Raw genomic sequence first — 25,074 nt, 5'->3', positions numbered from 1 at the left:
AAGCTAATTTATATGGGTGGCAGTGTTCTTGGATATGTTTTGTACAGAAATTCATCCGATGAGTATCGAAAATCGAAAAAATCTAATCTTTAAAATAGTCTTTCATCTCTTATAGATAAAAATAATTTTTACAGAGAAATATTTTACGTTACACCTGCCTAAGTTATATATTATTCCCCTCTTAGTTTTTTTTATCTATAAAAGAAAAAAAGCTATTTTTAAGATCGCCAAGCTCAAATATCAGATTACATGATAAACAAATACAGACGGAATTTGATGGACGACATTATCATTATTTTTTTTTTGTTTTGTTTTGTTTTTTTTTTTGTTTTTGCGAACTAGTCCACTGTACAAATTATTCCTCGTAATATATAATAATTAAGGCTGTGACAACAATATATTCTTTTCATTGTTTTGACTCTCAGCTTCCAGGGAACACAACAGGCTGTTTCCAGGGAAATATCTATGAAGATATTAACGGATATATACTAAGATCTCTAATATATCTCGGATATACTAAGATCTCTGAAGATATTAACGGATATATACTAAGTATATATCCGTTAATATCTTATATGTTTTTATATAGACGGATGTGGTTATCGGTCGATTAAGTGTGTCTAACTGTGTCGGATATATACCCGAGAGTCAAAAGAATGAAAAGAATAGTCTATTGTCACAGCCCTAATAATAATAGAGGATTGATTCTCTAATAATATATACGCAATCTGCATAAATTAAAATATCATGTTTAAACGTATTGTACGATCGAGCTAGTATACATATAGTTTCTGATTTACACGTGTGTACGCGCATGTGCGTGAGAGGTTTGCTTCTAAGAAGGAAAGAATGGTTTGCGTTTCTGGGTGTGTGGTTGGATTGTCTCTGCGAATGAACACCTAGCTTTAGCGGAAGGAAATCTTTAAAAGAGAATCGCTCCAAAGACACTTCAATTATCGACACAGGAAGTATCTGCGGGTAGAAGGTCGCACCGCCGAGAGTTACGTCTGTTCTTTTCCCACGAACGATCGGGAAAACTTTTATTTCCGCCATTTGCTTCTTCATGGATTTTTTTTTTTATTATTGACAGCCATTTGCAATTTTTTTTTTATTTACCTTCTCCTCTTTGTTCTCTCTTTAATTTTCTCTTCGATCTTATCTCCTTTCTCTCTCTCTCTCTCTCTCTCTCTCTCTCTCTCTCTCTCTCTCTCTCTCTCTTTCTTATCGCTACTCTCTCTCTCCCTCTCTCTCTCTCTCGCCCTTTATGTATCTATCAACCTGTCTTTCTTTACTTACTCTGCTTCTTTTTGTTGCTTTTATTCTTTCACCAGTTCTTCCTCCTCTCTCTAAAAACCTCTCTTTCTTACCGCTATTCTCACTCTCTTTATATATATATATATATATATATATATATATATATATATATATATATATATATATATATTCTAGAAGGCCACCAGCATTGCCCGGTTGTAAAATACGCTTAAATATATTTTGATTAATGCAGATTTCGTATTTATTATTGTACTAGCAGTACCCACTAACCGGCGTTGCCCGGTGGAAGCGTACCCACCCTCTTGAAAAAAATTGAAGTGGTGTTGTTGTTGTTGTTGTCGTCGCCGTCGTCGTCGTCGTCGTCGTCGTCGTCGTCGTCGTCGTCGTCGTCGTCGTCCTACCCCCAACCTCCTCATAAAACGGCTTTCGGAATAGACACACCCAACTCCTCATGGTAAGAACGACTATCGTTACGCAGAAGGCAGCCCGGGTGGAGATAGGTGAAAAAAAAATCATCCATTTAGCCGTTGAATCTGTGGTAATGTTGACTGGTTACTTACCGACCTCCACGACTAAAAAATAGTTTGCTTCTAAGTTTTAGCAGAAATTTATATAAGAAGTTTTAGCAGAAATTTATATAAGAAGGTTTAGCAGAAATTTATATAATAAGTTTTAGCAGAAATGTATATAAGAAGTTTTAGCAGAAATTTATATAAGAACGAAAACATGAAATCCTATCCTAAGGAAATAAAACGAAACTTTTTTCGTCTATTTATTATTTATTATTGTTTTTTAGTACTTGGTTTCAATTATTTCACTTATGACTGTAACAAAAAAAAAAAATAAAACCAAAATAAAAAATAAAAATAAACCCAAAAAACAGATAAAAGAAAACACCCCAAAAACAAACGAAAGTTTACCGTTTTATTTCGCTACAAAAAAAAGCAAATAAAAAGGGAAAAACAATAAAATTGTTTAAAATCAATAATAAAAATAACTGAGAAAAATGGAGAAAATAAAACGGGAAATGTTATACCTATTTATCGGAACCGTGTTTAAATGTTAAAACTTCAAACCAAAAAAAATATCAATCATGTTACATGGAGGCGACCGTGAAACCCGTAGGTTTCGTCGCGGCCCCGATATCCACTGCTCCACCACGACTGCATTGAAATAACATCGTGTTATTTCTCTATTTAAACCAAATAATGGGACGCGGTAATTAAATGCGATCAATCCATGATGATGTAATCTCTCTCTCACACACACACACATACACTCTCTCTCTCTTTCTCTCTCTCTCTCTCTCTCTCTCTCTATCTCACTGTCTCTTTCTCTCTCTTTCTTACGTTTCTCGTTTCGATACAGTGTTCAAATGGAAACAAAATAGACATAACTCTTATGCTGACTCTGTGTCTGTCTATCTCTTTCTCTCGCTCTCTATCTCTCCCTCTAAACACATTTTTCATTTTAATATACTGCCATAGAAATGTTTCTGTTATGTCACAAAAAACAATTTTCTTTACGTCACAAGTGTCACGCTCATACATTAATTTCATAGCTAATATAACACACTGACCCAACGGGTTACGGGTAGTCTAGTTTATATTAAATATCGGTTTGGTTCTTGATCATACGCAAACAAAAATGTCCTCAACGTCGTTCAAAAAATGTCCTCTACGAAGGTCAGTAATTATGCCACAGCAGCACTGCTCAGCCTTTCCTACCTGAACAGGGTACCAAACCGATTTTGAAACCTTGTGGGCAGTGGTCTTATTTCCTTGCTGCTACGTCATTCTTATAAAAGAGAAATTGCTACTCTCTCTCTCTCTCTCTCTCTCTCTCTCTCTTTCTCTCTCTCTCTCTCTCTCTTTCTCTCTCTCTTTCTCTCTCTCTCTTTCTTTCTCTTTCTCTCTCTCTCTCTCTCTCTGCTCTGCTCTATCGTTATTTTCATGCCTGGTTCTCGACTCAGCTTCACTCTATGTACCTATGTACTATGTACACTAAGGTATTCACGACAAACACCTATGTAACTACTACCACTATCAACCATATATCTTACTGACTATTTGTACTGAAAACTAAACAAAAATTCCATGACCAGAGCTTTTTTTTTTTAGAACTGCTCGTCTGCGGAACACAATACGGCGGAGCTGCTTTTCAGTTGACTATAATATGGTCGTTTTCAAGTAAATAGGTTTTTGATAAGCTGTTCTCTATAATAAATTAACTACTATCCAATTTCCATTATAATCGATTATTACAATGTTGTCTAACCGGACACTCATAAACCCTTATCCTTGAGTGGTCTCCGGGCCTGGATAAGTGGTGAATGTGTAGTAAACAAAAAAAGAGGACGCTGTGCAACGAAACGAAATTAGAAATTACGAGGAGTGTCCCAAAAGTAATGCCTCCTATATTTTATTCCATCCAAATGGCTCATAGAGGATTGCAAATGCATAGTTATGATGACTGAACTTATGCATTCATGACCAGAAAGTTTCATCCTTCTGTTGCAGATATTGACAGTGTGTGACTCAAAGAAAGCAACCCCTGTCATGGTCGTGCGTCAAAAGCGGAGATGCGTCATTGAATTCCTTGCAAAAGTGCATTGAGAATGCTGGTAGCTATGTAGAAAATAAATTCTAGAACACATAACGTCGCACGTTTTAATCGTAGCACTCACGTCTTCGTAGCTTTTCAACTCTTTTAGTTGAAAAGGGGGAGGCTTTACTGTTGGAATGATCCTCATATGGCAATGAGCGCTCCGAAGACGCTACACGGCCATCGTCCATCGCTGGCAAAAGTGCATCAATAATGGCGATGACTATGTAGAAAAAAATCAAATTCTAGAGCACAAAAGGTCGTTCTTTTCAATTGTGCAACTTCCGTTTTCGTAGCTGTTCAACTTTATGAGTTAATAAAAAAATAGGAGGCTTCACTTTTGGAACAACCTTCATGCTTCGGGCCAAGACCAAAGTGTAGTACCTGTTCTTCAGATGCTACACTTCAGTTTCTTGTTCTTTCTCAGTGTAGGAGAAATCCTTCACGACTGAGACAAATTTTAATTTTGTTCCTTTTCTCCACGTTCATAAAAATAACATAGAGTCTAACCCCGCCCCGTGGGGAGGCATTGTAAATAGGAACCTTCGTGCTACAGGAGAAAAAAAAAGAGTCAACGATTCAGTGTAGAACCCTTCTGTTTCTTTTCTCGGAAGCGCAGATTAAATGTTACCTGGGTAATTGTGAAAGTATTCAACCAGTCGATAAATGGAAAAACGCGCGCAACTTTTTTTTTTTTTTTTTTTTTTTGCAGACGATACTTTGACATCTGTAAATGCACGTTTAAAAATGTCAACATTCTGCTTCGGTGCGTCGATAAGTGATGTCTTATTGCATTGTTTAATGACAGTCACCATGTTTCATTACACCGGCCAGCCATATTTGGTAGGACAACGGCCTGTCCATTTGCCTGCCGTCTTGTCAAATAGCGTTATGCCCATTTCATCCGCCATATTATTAGACGCCATCTTTTTTTTTTTCGACAGTTCTTCATTTTCTCAATTATTCTCATTTTTCTTGTTTTCTTTGTTTTCCTCTTGCCTACTTTTCGAGAGATTTGGCAGCATATTGTTATTTTTATTAGTAATAGTAATACCAGTAAGTAGTTCTTATTACTACTAATACTACTACTACTAATAATAATAATAATAATAGTAGGAGGAGGAGGAGGAGGAGGAGAGGGAGGAGGAGGAGGAGAAGGAGGAGGGAAAGGGAATTAGTATTGTTACTAGCAGAAGTACCCGTCGTTGACTGGGTTCAAAAACAGCCTACAGAAAATGGACTGTTATTGATGAAAGTATGGTAGGTTATGAAAAGGAGGGGGTTGTAAAGAGATAGGTTGTCATACTCAAAAATTTTAACCTAAGCAAAATATGATGGAAGTAAAGATAATTTTCGCGAAAATATATTTTTTTATATCAACTTTGTTTCCCTTCGTAGCCAAGAGTGACCAATAAAATGATGTCTCCTTACAAAGAGAAAATGTTATTTATATATATATATATATATATATATATGTATGTATATATATATATACATATATATATATATATAATATAAATATACAAGAAAGAAATGTTACCATAGTCAATAAAAGTTACTTTTATGGTAGAAAAGTTCATTGGTTTGTATTTCTAAGTAGTTTGTAAAAAAAATTTTTTTTTTTTGATTCACGAACAGGTTTAAAAAAAAAATTAAAAATGGCAGCGACTTTGAAATAGAGAGCCCCGTTTTCAATTTGAAGGAGGGCACCTGAACATTCTGTGTTAACGATTTAAGAGAGTTCCGTCAACGTTAGGAATATTTATAAATATATTTTAATGTTTTCCGTTATTTTGTGCTTGAGGAATATTCGATTATGGCATGTGCAGTTTATATAAAAATTCATTTAAGTAGTTATCGCCTCAAATTTCGTTTTAATTTCGGTTCGCTGAAATTATTTCAAGTAAAGAGCATTAAAAACTATTTCAAAACAAAAGAAACATGAACTGAACTTTTATTGACTATGGTAACATTTATTTCTTGTATATTTATTTTTTGGGGTAGTCGTTTGTTGGCTTTTCTGCTAAACACACTCACTAAATAATATCGACGAAATATCGAAAAACAAAGAAACAAAAACAGTTTTGAAAAATAATGAAGCTTTACTTACTTTAGTAAAATAATTCGAAACAGCAAAATGGGATATTAAAAAAGTAAACACGCGATTACTTTAGTTTTTTTAAAGCAAAGAATCGATATAAATATGAATAAGAAGAAAATGGCGCCCTTTTCAAGCATAACAGCTTCGTTTCAGTTTTACAGTATTGAACGGTGTAGTATTGCGTCGTCGGATTCAGGGTTGTACTATTGTAATGTAAAGAACACGCAGAAAGGGTTGTAATCAGCTGAATTCCTTCTAGTACACTGACAAAAAAGCTTAAACAGATATATGTAAATGTTTTTAAAAAGACACGTAATCACATGAACAGGATTTTTTCCTTCTTTTGACACGATAACAAGTAACGTTCTTATTTTTTTATTATTTATCTATTTTCGAAAGAGTGAAAGAGTGGAGAAGGAAAAAAACAGAGTTATGCAAAATTTGTGTCGAGAATTGTCTAAAGTTCCGACTTTTTTTTTTTTTGCTTTCACTTTAATAAGAACGTGAATTTATTCGACACAATATGATTCAACTCAAAAAATAAATAAAAGCTAACGTGAATTAAGATTAAAGTTAAGGTGTTATTGTGGATACTCACCCCTTTTAAAAAACCTTGTTAAACTTGGTGATATATTTACATTCTATGGAGGTCAGGCGCGAACGAATACCCCATAATTTTATTATACCATATTTCTTCAAACTGAAACATGGTTATCAAAGTATACTTACGCAAATAGATATGAAAAGTTTTTATTAAAGTTTGTTCCATATTTCCATGGAGTACTGTTACATCATAAGGGCTGTCCCCTGTTCATGTAAGTATAAAAATAGAGAGATTAGTTAAAATGAAAATAAAAGAAAGCAGAAATCAAACCCTGGACATAAGTTTTAAAGAACAATAGGTTTAAATGGAATGTCCAGTAAATTGTTAATTCGGATGAAATAAATAATAAATAAACTATTCAATTGTTAAAAGAATGTGGATAATAAAATATGGGTTAAATAAATTAGATATGTAGGTTGAATTCCTTTGTGGAAACAACACAAGAAAAAATAGGTTATTGGGAAATCAATGTCGGAAACGTGCAAAGTCGCGCATGTTGAAACACGTGAATTTTGCTCACATGGCCGGGATGCATGGATTTCTCAATATAGGAAGTGAGAGTTAGTTGGTCGGGGAGACAGTCAGTGAGAAACTCAGAGAGAGTCTGGAGTTTGTAATTCGAACGTCTAGGAAGCAAGACGTCACTTTGAAACTAAAATGTGAAACTTTGAATTATTGATGAGGAAACCACGACCGGTCGTGAAGAAATAAATTCATCATGTGTTTTGTGATAAAGCTCATCTTTGTGTTTGTGATTTCTACAAAAAAGTAAATTGTATTGTTATTATATGTCTGGTTATAAAATGTCATTACATACACGTCTCGACATCTCATATCCACAATGTGAATCTACATCATATCTACACTAAGACTGTCTGAACACTATCTCATCATTCTAAGAGCTTTCTTCATATCTACACGTCTAAGAAATGAACATTTAAAATATAGGAATAGTTAAAAACGAACAATCTCTCTTACAACAACATCTCTTTCTCTCTCTCTCTAAGATACAACATCATATGTAATAAGACAAGAACTCTCACTAAGACTCATATCTTTACTAATAAGAACTCACGTAACATACGCGCACAAGTGGTATCGTCTAATACTAATAATAATAACTATATAACAGTACAGGCGCGAACGCAGACCCCCACAATTTTATTATACCATCCCTATTTAAGTTGAAACATACTTATCAAACTATTCTTATGTACATCTATATCAAAAACACTTGTAAACGTTTTTCTTTTTTTTTTCATTTTTTATTTCCATACTTTGGGGGCCAGGCGCGAACGCAGACCCCACAATTTTAATGAGCAACCGTTCTGCCAGATCAAGTATACCCATTCCTGATCCTCGATACATCTTCTATCATTATATGTAATCAGTTTTGTAAAATAGTCAACCATATAGGAGCCTATTCGTGACCAGATACACACACACACTCACACACACACAGACGTTCAGCTTTATATTATAGATTATTAATAATATTTTTCTTTTTTAATAATAATATAGAAGAAAAAGAAGATTATTATTATTATTATTATTATTATTATTATTATTATTATTATTATTATTATTATTATTATTGGCTCACAAAGAGCTTTCACACAGGTCATCAAAGATCTCTCCTTGAAAATAATCCATGGGGTTCCCTGGAAGCTGAGTGACAACAAGTTTCCCCAATTTTCCAGTACTCTCCACCTCTTTTGATAACATTTGCAAATAAATTTGAATTATCGCAACAGCTGCTTGCCATTAGTTTCCTGTTGGCAGCGGCTATTGCTCTTCATTGGAATTTGAATGGCAATAAGCCTCCCCAAGGTCCCAGTTCCCTTACACACTTATCCGGTGGAGGGCTGGTCAGTTCCTCGATCTTTCCTCCCTCCTTGACTCTACTTGGTTAGTTGGTCTCACTTCTTTGGGAGGATGGGGAGCGGTCGGGTTGGGGAACTGATAGATATGCGGCTTCAGTGTTCTTCGTTCCATGTAGTGTTTCATGCTTTGCCTTTGCAGCAGTTTGTCTGGCCCGCACTTGTTGTTCCACATTCAAGTGCTTTCTTAATATTTCAGTTGTTTTCATTATTGTTGTTCGTTGTATCTTTCCAGTCATTCCTCTGATTCCAATTTCTCCCATTCTTTTTTCAAAGTTTTTTCGGAATTGTTCCTAGTGCTCCTACTATTATACGTATTATTTAGATTTTCTTCATCTTCCATAGCCCTTTCAGCTCTCTGGCTAGCTCTGTGTATTTGCTCCATTTCTCCTTTTCTTTCACATTTACCCTGTGGTCAGCTGGAACATCAAGGCCTACGATTTGACAGGACATTTCTTTCTTGTTAATTATTACGATATCCGGTCTGCTTGGATGGATTTATCCGTTTGTATGTCCATGTCCCATATAATTTTGTGATTCTCGTTTCCAAGTACTGTTGCCGGCTTATATTTGTATGTGCGTTCGAAATGCAGTTGTTTGCATAATTCTCAGTGCACTACCCTTCCTATTTCGTCGTGCCTGTTCTTGTTTTCCTTTTGGGCCAGTTTGCTGCATTCACTTATTATATGGTGTATCGTCTCTTTGTCCACAGAGTCCGCATTTGCTGTTTTCTTGTGTTTTTCGGTCTTTGCTTTGATGTGGTTGGTTATTATCGCGCGGTCTTGTGCTGCAGTTATTAAGGATTCAGTTTCTCAGCTTATGTGTCCTCTTCGCATCCATGTCCAAGTGTTTTCGTTATTTTCATCTTCTGTCATCCTTATGAATCTTCCGTGTAGTTGTTTCTCTTTTCACTTTTCTTTTCTTCTCTTATCCTTTGTCTTTCTGTTTTCTGTTTTATTGATTTTTTTTTTCAGTGTCTCTCGCTGCTATGATTATTCTTCCAGTGTTTTGCTTTTTGCTATCATTCACACAGTCTTCTATATTAATAGTAGTACGTTGTGCATGGTCATGAGTTTCCTGGTCTTCTGATCGAACTGTCCCAGTTCTTCTTTAGTCCACCCTATGAACGGTCCAGAGTATCTCACTAGTGATACCGCTCATGTATTTATACCTTTTATTAGGCATAAGATAGAATATTCTTCTTCTTATGCTCAGGGAGAATCAGAAGTAGGAGCTACTACTACTACTACTACTACTACTACTACTACTAATAATAATAATAATAATAATAATAATAATAATAATAATAATAACTGTTATTATTATTATTATTATTATTATTATTATTATTATTATTATTATTATTATTATTATTATTAAATCACTAGAAGTAGTTACACGGGCATTCATCAAAGATTTCTCTTTGAGAACAACTTGTGGCGTTCTCTGGAGTCTGAGCGATAACATATCTTCGCAGATTCCAGTACTCTCCATCCTTTCCATAACCATTGCAGATGGATTTGCGTTATTGTAACAGGCGCTTACCATTGATTTCTCGTTGGTATTCACTGGGATTTAGGTGGTAAAAAGCCTCCCCCAAGGTCCCAGGCCATTTTATACGCATCCAGCTGAGGTCTGCAGTGTTTTCTCTCCTCTGTCTTTCCATCTTTCTCGCTTATTTTGTGCGACTTCAGGTTTTCGTTGCAAACACACACGCACACACGCACACACGCACGCACACACACACACACAAAGAGGGGAAGGTAGGGGCGTAGGGGAGGTAACTTAGAATTATAGTTTCAGTTTTCCTGATTTCATGTGATGCTCTTTGCGTTTCACATTTGTAGCATTTTTTGCATGTACAGTTTGTGCCAGTAGCTCATGTGTCTTAGTCTCCGTATTCAAGAGTTTTCCTTAATAGTTATTACTAGCAGGACCCGTTAATCGGCGTTGCTCGGTAGAAGCTTTCCCCCTTCCTCTCGAAAAGTGAACTACAGTTGCTGTTGGTGGCCACTACCGTCCTTGAACAATTGTGGACACTGGCGGCCGAGGACGAAATAAAATAATTTGGCTGTCACTGGTGATTAGTGCTGGTTTGGGGCGTAGTAGCAGTCCTAACTGTTTCCGTTCGTCTTCCTCTTCTTTTCAACTCATCGAACAATAGTAATAAATTAAATTTTAATTTTATGTTGTCTGTAAAAAAATTATGCCTTTTCACTTCACTTTTTTGAGTATTGTCATGTTAAGAACGGCGTTTGGAATAGATCTACCCATGTTAAGAATGTCAGAATAGACACCACGAACCTCCCATCTTAAGAACCGTGTTCGGAATAGACACACCCAATATACCCATCTAAATAACGACTTTCGGAGTAGACAAGCCCCTTTCGGGATAAAATAATTTCCCAAATTTAACCGTGATAATCGTTGTCAGCATACTTACCCGCAAATACTAAAAAATGGGGGTAGCAGTGTCAGTAGGAGAGAAGTAGATTTGTTTATTGCGTATGCGTACAAACCTGGAAGCCAGTGAATTACAATGCATAATACAGGTCTTTGTATCTCTATAAGTACTTGTCTCCGCAAAATTAATCAGCATAGTCGAAAACATACAAAAGACATCATTCTAAAGAAAATTGTGAAGATGGACCTAATGTACAAATTTACTCCCTACCCTCAAAAAAGTTAACCTGTGTGCAATCTCCAGAATCCATCCGGTTTTGGAAATAGCCCCAAAAAGTCGACAAAAATACACGAAGACTTTCCACTGCAACAAAAAAAAAATTAGGACTCTGAGGTACAGCTATTATACAATGCGACACAATGTAGTGTGCGATTATCTCCCCCTGAAAAATCTGTGAAACGCTGAATATCCAATATAGCAAAAAGAAAATGGTGGGAGCAATATACCAGACAGAACAGTTGGAAATAAGTTATACACCAGCCATTATTACTATGAAATTCCTACAGCTGTTTACCTAGAAAACGGAGATGTTAAGCCTGACATAGTGATATGGGACAAGAGAGAGAAAGTAGCAGCCCTAGTTGAAGTAATTGTCCCTAATAATGCTGGTTTTAACAGAGCCGAGATGGAGAAGATAACTAAATACCAAGTCCTTATGAAAAGAAACTGGAATCTTAGGAAGATCTTCATCATTCCAGTAATTATAGGAGTAACCGGACTTATAAAAGAGAATTTCAAAAACTATCCGTCGAATATACCCGGTGAGCCAAGTGCAAGATAAATACAAACAATTGCACTCAAAAGAATAGTTGGATTTTTAAAAAGCTGGTTGGAGTGACTGAAATATCGAGTGAATACCTGGCATCCGATAGGATGCCCAATCTCCATAAAAACAAAACGATTAGAAAATCAAAACACGAGAGAATATATATATATATATATATATATATATATATATATATATATATATATATATATATATAATTTAGAGGGGGTTAGAACAGTAGTCTAAAGAGCAGATTGTATTTTAATGTGATAGTAAAATTACTAATTTAATTAAAATACAAGAAAAAAATTACTCGTTGTAATGCAGATATATAATAAGCTCAGTAGGCATATGCCCTAGAGCTACTTTAATATTTAATGATGTGGTTGATAATTTAAAATTCAAATTAGAATTAAAAATTAAAAATCTGTTTCATAAGAAGGAACAACAACAAAGTCAATAATTTGTACGATCGTTTCGGAAAAGATGTTTTTATTGTGATAGACATTAAGCCACAGACAATAATTTTGACATATAGTATTTTTTTAAACAAAGTCTCCTCATCAGCAAAAGTATTGGGTGGGGTTTCTTTTTATATGTAAAAGACACCATAAATAAACCTAGCATTTTTTAAGTAAGGCAGATGTATCTTTTAATTGTTCGCCTTTTGAAAATCGTAATTATCGTCACAGCATTCATTTGGATGTTGATTGTAGCTTATATTATGTTTGTTTTGGTTTAAGCGATATGTTTTGACTGAATTCAATTATTTACGAAAGTGCATTTTTACCTAAATGCGAGTTAGGAATACCTTCCCCTTTAACCAACCCGGTAACCCCACATGAGGAGCGGTATATATTATTTTTAATATATATATATATATATATATATATATATATATATTAGTTTTACAGAAGTTCAGAAAAACATTGGTACCGTCGGTTTCAAGCTCAAACACAACGGGAAACCGTTAATGGTAACACGTAAATAATGTTCGGCTCTCGTCAACCATCAGATGGCTGACGAGAGCCGAACATTATTTACGTGTTAAAACTAATGAATAAATATTTAGCTCTTACATCGAAAAAGTTTTTCTTTGTAATCGAGCACTTTGTCGGAACTCTTTCCCCAAAATACAGCAAACAAATATATATATATATATATATATATATATATATATATATATATATATATATATATATATATATATATATATATATATTACTATACACGCTTGTGGTTGTGCAGGTTTGTCTTTCGTTAAATGTATATAGATTTGTATGTATATGTGCGTGTTTCCCCCCCCCCCCCCCATTGAGACCGCTTGGAGTTTAGGGGGGGGGTATCTATGATCAATCCAGCTTGGCGTCATTTTCGTGGTGATATTTTTGCCTCAATGCAAGCCACAAACTTCGTTTTAATTTAACTCCAATTGTTAAAAATGTCCGCTCGGCGGAATTCTTTTTGGCGCCAGATGCCGAACCTGGGAAAATGTTCAAAACTATGACCGCGTGATTTTCATTTCAGAAACTATTTTGGAGAGACGGGAAAGGAGAAAAAAGGGCCGCTATTTCTGAACTTGGCGATGATGCAGGTCTTCATCTGAAGAAGTGGTTCCCAGCCACCGAGCCGTGATGATCCGTAGAATGATTATTGATGTGTCGCGAAAAGGTTATAAGCTGAAGCTGCAAGTCGTGAAAAATTCCATAGCTTCATAAACGAAATCGTTAGGATTTATTAATACAAACTCACACATTATTACTGAGGTGATATTATAGTGCTTAAACAATAAAAAGAGAAAATAAAATTTTATATAAATCGTTAGTTTGAATTGTTAGATATTTTTAATATTCCGATAACGATCATCATCATCACCATATCGTATGGATCATCATCAGCATCGTCATATCGTGCGAATCCTAAAATTCTATTGTTGGCATTGGTTTCTCCGATATTTTTTTCTAGTCACAATTATATCCTATATATGCTAACATCCTAAGTGAAAGTGATTTTTAGTGGAACCTCCCTCTGATAAACATTGTCAAATACTCAACTAGCTACAACCGCTATCAACAATTTTCCCCACTCCCAATCTGTACCTAATTCTAAACGCAGATTCCATGAATAAAGGCTAATTCCTAAAACTACCCGCATGTGGAACACTGCTCCACTGGTCTTCTTCCCTGATTATTACAACATGGTTCGAATCCAATGTAAACAAGTTCTTACTGAGTCGTCTTCTTTAAAGAATCCAAATTCTACCCATTCTACGCCAATTACTACACTACCACCTTACATACATTAACCCTTATCCTCGAGTGGCCTTTGGACCTTGATAAGTGGTTACTCTCTTTAAAAATTCGTTGTGCTGTATATCATCTATATCGTTTGCAATATTAACAGATTCTTTGAGGGCATTTCTCATCTGATATTATTGTGTTGTAAGTGTTTTACAATTTTGTGCAGTGTTTTTACAATTTTGTGCAGTTTTAGATTTAATTCGTAGTTAATTATGACCAACTTTCTGAAAATAAAAAGGTGATTATGACAATAGTGATTCTATAACTTCACTAGCATGCCGTATACATATATATACATATATATGTACATATATATACATATATATAGACATATATATATACATATATATACATATATATACGTATATATACATATATATGTGTACATATATATACATATATATATAGACATATATATATGCATATATATATATATATATATATATATAATAGGACAACAAGAGTATGAAATGAAGACACAAAACTATATATTGGTAGATATAGAATGGATCATTTATTTAATAATGGAATACAGGCAAAATTTGGGGGATAGAAGATACTCTTTATGCCAGGGCATTTTGAAGCCTAATGCTTCTCATCAGAAGAGTAGAGAAGGTGCCACGTAGCATGGGGAAGATGCGGCGTCTTTAAACATAAGCCCACAAACAACTTTGCCTAACCCTAACCCTATCCCCGTAAATATGTACACTAAACACCACCTGTTAAATTGCAACTAAACCACCAACTAGCACACGATGCAACGAGAAACCTAAACAATATAAAACCTAGGCCCAATTGAAAATATAGCTTAGAAACCACTTTTCATGGCGAAAGACTTAAAACCTAAATATAGAACCATCTAACTACCACCCCTAAACCCCACTGGCGAGACCGCCCCCCCCCCACCATAAGAAATTATTTAAAAATCAGCAGTATTAGATTTACACTAAGCCCTCCACCCAGTAGTATTTAAATTAAAACTTTTAAATGTACCGAAAATATAACCTAAGAAAAGCTCCCCCGATTCAACCTAACTCACACCCGTCACCCATATAGACATATCCCCATCCTTATCCTACCCCATCCGACTACCAGCTAAGCGCGTTCCCAACCGCTTACAAGCAAACACGTGAATTTTCCAATTTCCTTCCAGATGCTACTTCCTACTTATAATATAACTTAGATTTGAACACAGTTGAACCAGTCCAGTATCGGGTAATTTCCATCACAAGACTCTCCGTTGAAAAAAATACAGTTTTTTTTTGCCATCCAAATTAGGAGGAGTAAGATTTCACCAGACCAACACATCTACGAAAAACCACCCTAACAAAATATTTGGAGAAATATGGAGCTTTAAAGGACAACTATATACTATGCTTCTTGTATCTCTTGGAGATTAGAACTATTACATTAAGTAGTTACGCCGATTCGATAGACCTATCCCTCGTGATTATAAACGAGAAAGTATTATTCAATTTTCTAGACCTTGCTTGTTAATATAAACATAAATTTGATGGCTTTTATAATCGAACTTCAAGAAATTTAAAGTTTTAAGGTGGACCCTTGAAACTACCGTTCCCAGTGAAGCAATCCTTTAATTTAATTTAAACCAAAGGTTCACCGAACTCTTACGCTTTCCCGGCTTATCCTAAATCTATATTATTATTTGTTTAATCTGTGTTTTTCTATCTGTGCTTGTATATATGGATATATATATATATATATATATATATATATATATATATATATATATATATATATATTCTTTATTTTTCTTTATTTTGTACAGGACCACTAACCCCTCACTTCTCAACCCCATTTCCTGCTTGTCCCACTTATCTGTACCCCTTTCTTTTACGCATCCCTAATAATTAGTATTAACAGTATTTTCATTATTATTATTATTGGTAATAGTGGTGGTGATGTTGGAGGTAGTAGTAGAAGTATTGTTACTACTACTTTTATTATTATCATTATTATTACTGCATTGTTTTTTAACGCTATTACTATTGTTATTATTATTGTTTTATTATCATTATTATTATTATTATTATTATTATTATTATTGCTGCTGTTATTATTATTATCCTCGTTATTATCCCCGTCATTGCTACCATAACCGCTACCATTATCTCCATTTTCATTGTTATTAACATTAATGCTGAATTTACTTTTATTACAACTATTGGTAATATTATCTTTAATGTTTATTTTGTCTTTATTTCATCTTTATTTTTATCTTCTATTTTGGTTTCAGCTTTATTATTACTACTATTATTATAATTTTCATTATTATTATCTTTCCTACTATTATAATTACCCTACTATTATTGGTATATTTTACCACTTTCATAAGTAGTAATGGTTTACTTGCTCCTCCACTTTGACATCTCTCTGTATACTTAACCTTTTGCATCAAGTTAAACGCACTCATAGTCATTGCAACCCTAATCTCCGACCGCCCCCTTATGATCATACTCCCTATATCATAACAGTAGAAAATTATAAATATATTGTCGCATATTACCTTTCAGTTTTACAACCCCCTCCCCAATTATAAGCGAATTTATAGCGGCCATTTTTCGTTTAGGTAGCACCAATCAAAATAAAAATTACCCACTCCATAGAAAATAGACACCCCACAAACCGTTCAAATAAATTACCACACAGCAACAATACACCCTCTACTTAACCATAATACATATACCCCTTAATCTCAATATTATGTTAAAGACCATATATAGTCTTATATATCATAATATATATAACAAGCTTCTCCTTATTTATTTAGAATTCAAGAAAGCTTCCCCCAACATTCTATAATTCATCTTTATCTCTTTCATCCTAATGAACCTTACGCTAGACGCCGCATCTTCCCCATGCTACCTAGCACCTTCTCTACTCTTCTGATGAGAAGCATTAGGCTTCGAAATGCCCTGGCATAAAGAGTCTCTTCTATCCCCAAATTTTGCCTGTATTCCATTATTGAATACATGATCCATTCTATATCTACCAAGAAAAGAAAGAAAATGTTTATGACTACAATAAATTGCGGTTTCACTTAATGCCATAACTAGAAAATTATAGCATTGCTACAAATATAATTTGCTGATTTCTTTCTGTCCTCTGATGAGAAGAATAATAAGAATAGCATTCTTTGAAACTACGCGGAATAAGGATTTTGTAAATTGTTTTTTGGAATATTCAGTCGAACAATAAATTTTGATTGTAAAGTTCAACTTACAATTTTAATTTTCTTTTTCTTATAATAAGTTCTATTATCTATTGCGTATTGAGCTTTTTTATTCGGTTGGGATTAAATTATCTATATATAAATATAGGTATTTATATTAGATTGGAGTTTACCATTGCATATATCAGGTAAAAACTACATCCTTTTGATTTCATTACATGTATCATATATATATATATATATATATATATATATATATATATATATATATATATATATATATATACACACACAACCATCCTAAGATAATAATGTAATGGTTAGGAGCGCCGACTGTCGTATAGACGGTCAAGTTTAAAACCTGATGAGCTTTGATACAGCGAAACAGCACCATATATATATATATATATATATATATATATATATATATATATATATAATTATGTAAGCATGTCCAGTGTTGCAACCATGTAAATTTGTTTATATAAATTAAAAATATATCTTGCTCTTCGCCGTGTGGTTAAAAGTCTATCTCGCGTCGGCACGTGCTTCCAAGTCGCTGTTGTCTCCACGTGCTTTTATTCTCTCTTTCTATTTCTTTTTTTTACTTCCTCTTCTTCCCTTGAGACGTCACCTTGCGCCACGGCTTGGTCATTTGCATGCATGCGATGACGCTGCTGCATCATGCGTGTCTGTTACTCTGTTACATACCTTCCCATGCCCAAATAAATTCTTTACAAGTATTACAACCTGCACTTAGGTAATACAAGAAAACAAGAAAAAAACTACAAAATTACAAACAACACAAGAGAATTTCCACTTAGTGTTTTTATTGCCATGGGTTTCGATGTAAGCAGTCAAAACAGGCAATGAAAAGGAAAGAGGCTAGAGTGTCATTGAAAAGCCCAATGCGAATGTCAAAGTATTCAGTGTTACCATCTGGCCATCTGACCATTGCTCGAATGTGCTTGTGTAGCATCATGATAGCGTTAATAAGCTAAGAAAGCTAGACTTCACGCATACAAATATGCTAGGAACCGTGTTATATATATCTTGGCAAGATCATCCCACGAAGCAGCAACTTTATGGCAACCTGCCTTCCATGTCTAATACCATCAGAGAGCGACGTCTACAATTTGCTGGATAATGCTAGAGGAGCAAGCAAGAGCTGGTAGGGAAATGTATCATCGTGGACTCCATGGCACAGGTGCACGAGCATAGGACGACCTAGATTCACATGCATCCAGCAAATTGCCCATGACGCTACCTGTGACCCAGAAGATCTGAGGCAACTGATGGAAGACAGGCAAATATGGAGATAGAGCGAGAGAGAGAGAGAGAGTCGCATTGGTCATGTTAAAAATAATCGGTCAAATGAACATTGTTCCGTTTGTAACTATTACCATTATTACCGTGTTGAAAATAATGAATAAAATTAGCATTGTGCCATTTTTATCTGTGTCATTATTATCGTGTTGGTAATAATGGATCAAATAAGCAGCGTGTCATTTTTACCTATGCCATTATTACCGTGTTGAAAATAATAGGTCAAATTAGCATTGTGCCATTTTTAATGTGCCATTATTACCGCATTAAAAGTGATAGGTTAAGTGAGCAGTGTTCCATTTTTAACTGTGCCATTATTACCGAATTATAAATGATGGGTCAAATGAGAATTGTGCTATTTTTACTGCGTTAAAAATAATAGGTTAAGTGAGCGCGTCCCATTTTTAACTGTGACATTATTACCGTATGGGAAATAATGAGTCAAATGTGAATTGTGCCATTTTTACATGTGCGATTATTACCGTGCATCTTCAGTGACGTCATAACACAAAAAAAAGCAAAACACGTTGAACGAAAAGACAAGAGAACAAATAAATTTATTCAACGAGAATGAAAAAGTGGGTTTAGGAACAGAATAGTCAACAAATACCCCTCCCCTCATAATCCGCAGTTAAGAATCGGTTTCTAACATAAAGAGGGTTGGGAGCTTTAGTTAACTATTTTGTACCTTCGCTAAAATGGGATCAGTGTTTTGTCTGCAATTTTTTTTTTTTTCTTCTTAATTGTTGATGATGCCTTCTGGTGCTTCTTCGCTTATGGGTAGAAAGATGTTTACGAATATTTCGCCATTGTAGCTTCTATCCATGGTTTCACGGTGGTCACGTTCGTGTAGACACCCGGATAGTTAGGCTTAGCGCAACCATTACCCCATGAAGTTATACCGATTAAAGTATACACACCTGAAATAAATAATTTAAAAAACTTTGTTTGTTTGTCTGTTTGTTTTTTGTTATAAGCATTTACGTGTGCCCAAAAAACAGCGAAAAAAAAGAGAAGACAACTACCGTAATATAAATTTATTTTTTTTTTTATTGCGGACTATTATTCTAATCTTTCTTAATTGTTGTTTCACGACGTTTCGGCCAACTATTCCTCTGGCCTTCGTCAGGTGGTAACTGACGAAGGCCAGAGGAATAGTTGGCCGAAACGTTGTGAAACAACAACTAATAAAGATGAGGATAATAGTCCGCAATAAATAAATCATTAAATAATACTCATAATAAGAATTCCAATTAAAAACTATACAAATTTATATGCGCATATATAACTATATATAGAAAGAGTTTTGTGTTTACTTAAACCTTTTGACGCAAATACCACGCAAGTATAAATCATTTAGAATATCTGCATGAATATAATTACACGTAATAGTTAACTAAAAATGATCAGCACATGAGAAACCTAAAAAATAAACTTAATAGAGAATTAATAAAATTGAATGTTTGAAAGAATATGCAAATTAGCTAGGTCTTTTGAAGATAAATGCAGTTCCACGACCCATATATAACAAAGTTTTTATTTTATACAAATAGAAAAAAAGGGGGTTTCATATGAAAATAAATACACAAAAATGCCAAATTTATAAGAGTATATATATATATATATATATATATATATATATATATATATATATATATATATATATATATATATATATTCGAATAGTTGGCCGAAACGTCGTGAAACAAAACTAATAAAAGATGGGGAAAATAGTTTGCAAATAAATAAATTAATAAATAAAACTCATCTTAATAATGAATTCCAATTAAAATATATATAAATTTCTTCTTTTTTTTTTCAATTAAAATAATATATATATATATATATATACCATTCGGCACGTACCCGACTATGTAAGATCAGATAATAAAATAAACGTTGATTTAAAAGACCAAAAAATCCAACCTTGTTCGCCCTTCGGGACCCGTGGGGCAGTGGATAGAGACGTTGAATCTCCAGGTGATAATTGCCTGAAGATAGCGGTGTCAATCCTACCCAAAGCCGACCAGAGGCTTACTTAGCTAAAAACGTGGTGAGACGACAACAGCTATGGATGGCAGTAATTAATGAGAATGCAGGTAGAAGATTCGGAGTTCCTATCCCGTCGCGGTTACCACCTGACGAAGGCCTAAGAAATAGTTGGCCGAAACGTTGTGAAACAACAACTTTTAGCAATTAACTAATTTTCGCTTTCATTATTTCGTCCTTTAGTCCTCACATTCCAGGAGTGATGTGATTAGGCGGATGTCTATGTTGGGAACTTACCATTTATGTTGCACACAAGTGGTCCACCACTGTCACCCTGGCACGTATCAATACCTCCTTCAAGATAACCAGCACATAACATACGAGGAGTCAAGTCTTTGTAAACCCTGTTACAAATACGCCGAGATAGCAGGGGAACAGTCGCAGCTTTTAGTACGGACGGATAAACTGTAAAGAAACAATTAACAATCAAATATTTGAGCAAACAATTAACAATCAAATATTTGAGCAAACAATTAACAATCAAATATTTGAACAAACAATTTCAAGCATTCTTCATCTTATATCAACCAGATTCCTTGAGCGATGCAGAACGTGAGCGTGTTAGTTTGTTTTACTATACACATAGATTCGAAAACGTTGCCAAAAACAAATATATAACAAATAAATGTTAACGTGACATTTATTGGGTGGATTTCTACCACTATTTTGTTTTATTTCTTACTAGCATGGGTACCCGGCGTTGCCCGGGTATTTGGAGGTTTATGCTGAGCAAAAAAAAAGCGGTGAATTTTTTTTAACTTTGACCCCTACTATGACCCCTTAATATTTATTGTTTTGGGCTCAAATCAAGTTATTAAGTTAGATCCATGTCCAAGGAACCTATATCTAAAATTTCAAGTGTGTAGACCCAAAATTGTCGGAGGAGTTTGGTAGAGTTCTCAAAGGTCAAATCGTTGAACTTTGACCCCTTAATCGCCAAATTCTGGCCAAAAACCGATCACATCGGTTTTCCCAAATCTCAGTAACCTGTATATCAAATTTCGAGTCTGTAAGCTAAAAATTGACAGCGTTATTGCGTAGGGAAATGTACACACACACACACACACAGACACACACAGACACACACACACACAGACACAGACACTTCCACTTTTATAGATATATAGATTTTGAAGTGAATATCGAGTCTTCAAAGACGTAACGGCCATCTTTTCTTGTTCTTCGGCAGCATTACTCGCTTTCCAAATCGAATAAACATTCTACATAAATAAAAACACCAAAACCTTAACCAGTTAGGTAGAAAAGTAACTTATCTTGCCTTTGGTAATATTTATATTTGTTTTTTAGGTAACTTTTTTGTATCTATGTGCATAGTAAAATAAACCCGTTTCTCCTTTTATCTAGCTTCTATGGCTGGTACGGAAAAAATATTTTTTTTAAATTTGATGTAAATTAAGGCTAGTTAGTGTTTTCATGAAGAAGTAACTTAATAAATCTAATATATAAAAGGCTCTATGTCTGTCTGTCTGTCCGTCTCCATATTTTCAAACTCTATCTCCTCCGAAACTAAAAGTCACCGAGCAGCACCAGGGGCCTCAAATGATTGGATTTTTTTTTTTTTTTTTTTTTTTTTTACGGATCGTTCTTTATGGGTCTTGAACCGGTTAAAATAGTTTTTAAGGGATCAAAAATGGTTCAATATTGAGAAAATCGTTATACATTTTGTACATTCATGTTAGTTTATTTTTAGTTGTCTTATATGCGTGTCATGTTGGTACAGTGGTAACGTCACCAGCTTTGTATGCTACAGTTTCGGTTTCGATACTAGCTGATGGCGCCTAAATATATATATATTTTTTTTTTTTTTTTTTTGTAAATCACGACTCTATAATAATATATACGAAATCTGGACAAATTCAAATATCATATTTAAGCGTATTTTACGCCCGGGCGAAGCCCAGCGCCCCCCCCCCTATTGTATTTACATAAATATAATTAATATAAGGCAAAAAAATGCAGAGCTGTTATAACAGAGTTGTTAATATAAAATAGACAAATATGCAAATGACTGGTTTTTGAAAGTGATAATTTTTTTGCAAAAAAAAAGAAAGAAAGAATGAATGAAAAACTGAACCATAATTCGACAAAAAAAAAGGCGGGAAATGGGTTTTTCATGTCATTGTCCACATAAAAATGGCCACAGATGTCCTGTAGAGTGTGTGTGTGTGTCTGTGTGTGTGTGTGTGTGTGTGTGTGTGTCTGTGTGTGTGTGTGTGTGTGTGTGTGTGTGTGTGTGTGTGTGTGTGTGTGTGTGTGTGTGTGTGTGTGTGTCTTATTTGTGTGTTTAATCGTTTAGATACAAATCGGGTTAATGTTAGTTGTTTGTCTTCCAAGGCAACCTTTAAGGCAGTTGAGCGAATGGAGGATTAAACATAGTGCTACAAGCATTACATTAAGGATCTGTTATGGGCGCTTCTACACTATTGGGACCAGATTTTGTAGTCGATAGATGGAGATTTCAGATAAAAAATAATGGTTTAACTAATTCTTTTTTTATCAATTCTAATAAGTTAAAATCGTAGCTTCCAAATTATGCAGTCTGAATTATCTGAATATTACTGAATTATTAAAAAAAAAAAAAAAACTTGAATCGTGGTAGCAAGTGAAAAAATACCGCCATCTTGTTTAAATCGAAACGGAAAATTACCTCCCTTTTGAACTCTCCTGTGTCTTACGATTGTTTTCATTAAATTCTATTTTTTGTTTTCTTTAATAAATATTTCTCTACCTTATCGATTTTCGTAATTTTTTTATATAATCATCTTAAAAATACGAGGAATACGTAGATACCAATGTTTACATGTGAAATTCAGTTTTATGATTTCTGAAATTTCGTCCCAATAGTGTAGAAGCACCCTGTGATGTGCGTCATAGGACAGGATATATGAAAATTAATTTGCATGAAAAATCATAGGTAAAGATCAACCATAATATTTATTAATATATTTACAACGGAAAGGAGAATTTATTTCTGTAATGAGGACAGTAATTGTAGTCTGCCCCTTCAGATAAATCCAAGGGACGTAACTCTTCTCAAAATATCTTTGAAGCAAGCGAGATAAAAGAAAGCGTTATTTCCCTTTAAAACTCCAAAAAGAAACGTTCCGATATTTATTTTCGAACTGAACCTAATTAAACAAAAAGAAAGCAACCATTGGATTTTTCTATGCTATTGTGTACATAAAAATGACCACAGATTGTCCGTACTATTTTTAGTGTTATAGTGTTATCAAGGTCTCTCTCTTTTGACCTAGAGCACGAGGAAATGCGGTGGCTGGTTACTTACAACCCCTCCTTCCACCACCAACGCTCCTATCCTCACTTTATCCTAATTGGGGTTTGTATTACTGTACACATAGATTCGAAAAAGTTGTCAAAAAATAAATATATAACAAATAAATGTTATCAAAGGCAAGATAAGTTACTTTTCTACCTAACTGGATATATTTTTCGTGTTTTTATTCAATGTAACATGTTTATTCAGCTCGGAAAGCATACAGTGTTTACCGATGTATTGGAAAATTCAAAATGGCGCCCGACACTCTCTTTAACACGGTAAGTTCAGGAAAAGATGTTATAAATAATAAACTAGACCAAATACTGTTAGAAATTCGCTCATTATATGTTACCGTGACATAAGTTGACATATATTCGGTGTTTTTCTAACAGTATTTTATCTAGTTTATTATTTATAACACCTTTTGCCAAACTTACCATGTTAAAGAGAGTGTCGAGCGCCATTTTGAATTTTCCAATACATCGGTAAACACTGCATGTTTTTCGAGCTGAATAAACATGTTACACTGAATAAAAACAAAAAAAAATGTATCCAGTTTGGTAGAAAAGTAACTTATCTTGCCTTTGATAATATTTATTTGTTATATATTTGTTTTTTGACAACTTTTTCGAATCTGTGTGTATAATAATGTACAGTAATACAAATCCCCTAATTGTACCTATTTACAATGCCTCACCATGGGTCAGAGTTAGACACCAGGGTCGTTTTTTAACGTGGAGAAAAGGTACAGTAATAAAAAAAAAAACATTCTGTCAGTCATGAAGGACTGCTTCTCTACCGAAAGATAACAAGAAATGGAAGTGAAGCATCTGAAGAACAGATACTACACTTTGATCTTTGCTCCTCGTTTTGATAAGCTTCTATGCATTCATTATTCCATATTAATCAGTTTATACCAGCTTCTTCAGTACAGTACCTAAGTATGTCGATTTCTATTCCTATAATTCATGGAATGAAAAAATATTTGTAAGATTTCATAGAAAAAAATAAAATTTCAATGAATCAAATCTAATTTATAAATCTCACTATGTCTGTCGCTATTTTTTTTTCAACTTGCATCTCCTCCGAGATACAAAGTCGAAGAGTGGTGCGAGGCAGGTCAGATGACTGCATTTTTGTGGACCATTCTTTTATGGGAGTTTTAGCCGGTAAAAATAGCTGCTAAGGAGTCAAATTTTTTAAAACTTGGAACT

At 34.3% G+C, this 25,074-nt stretch overlaps 1 protein-coding gene across 3 annotated transcripts in view; it reads right to left on the bottom strand.

The window, feature by feature from the left end:
- Window positions 1-19,053: 19,053 nt before the first annotated feature.
- Window positions 19,054-25,074, bottom strand: part of LOC145266351 (serine protease svh-1-like) — a 228,974-nt gene continuing 222,953 nt past the window's right edge. For all 3 annotated transcript variants that reach the window (XM_080121964.1, XM_080121966.1, XM_080121965.1), the window contains 2 exons: window positions 20,800-20,967; window positions 19,054-19,433 (listed from right to left, as the gene is read on the bottom strand). In XM_080121964.1, coding sequence (XP_079978090.1) covers window positions 19,306-19,433; window positions 20,800-20,967 — 296 coding nt within the window. In that variant the 3' untranslated portion in view covers window positions 19,054-19,305. The remainder of the gene's footprint in view (window positions 19,434-20,799; window positions 20,968-25,074) is intronic.

This window comes from Euprymna scolopes, chromosome 41 (assembly GCF_053919585.1).
Source record: "Euprymna scolopes isolate OS-2025 chromosome 41, ASM5391958v1, whole genome shotgun sequence".
In the NCBI taxonomy this organism is placed as follows: Eukaryota; Metazoa; Mollusca; class Cephalopoda; order Sepiida; family Sepiolidae; genus Euprymna; species Euprymna scolopes.
Note: the sequence above shows the minus strand (reverse complement) of the source record. Positions and strands in the feature narration are given on the sequence as shown.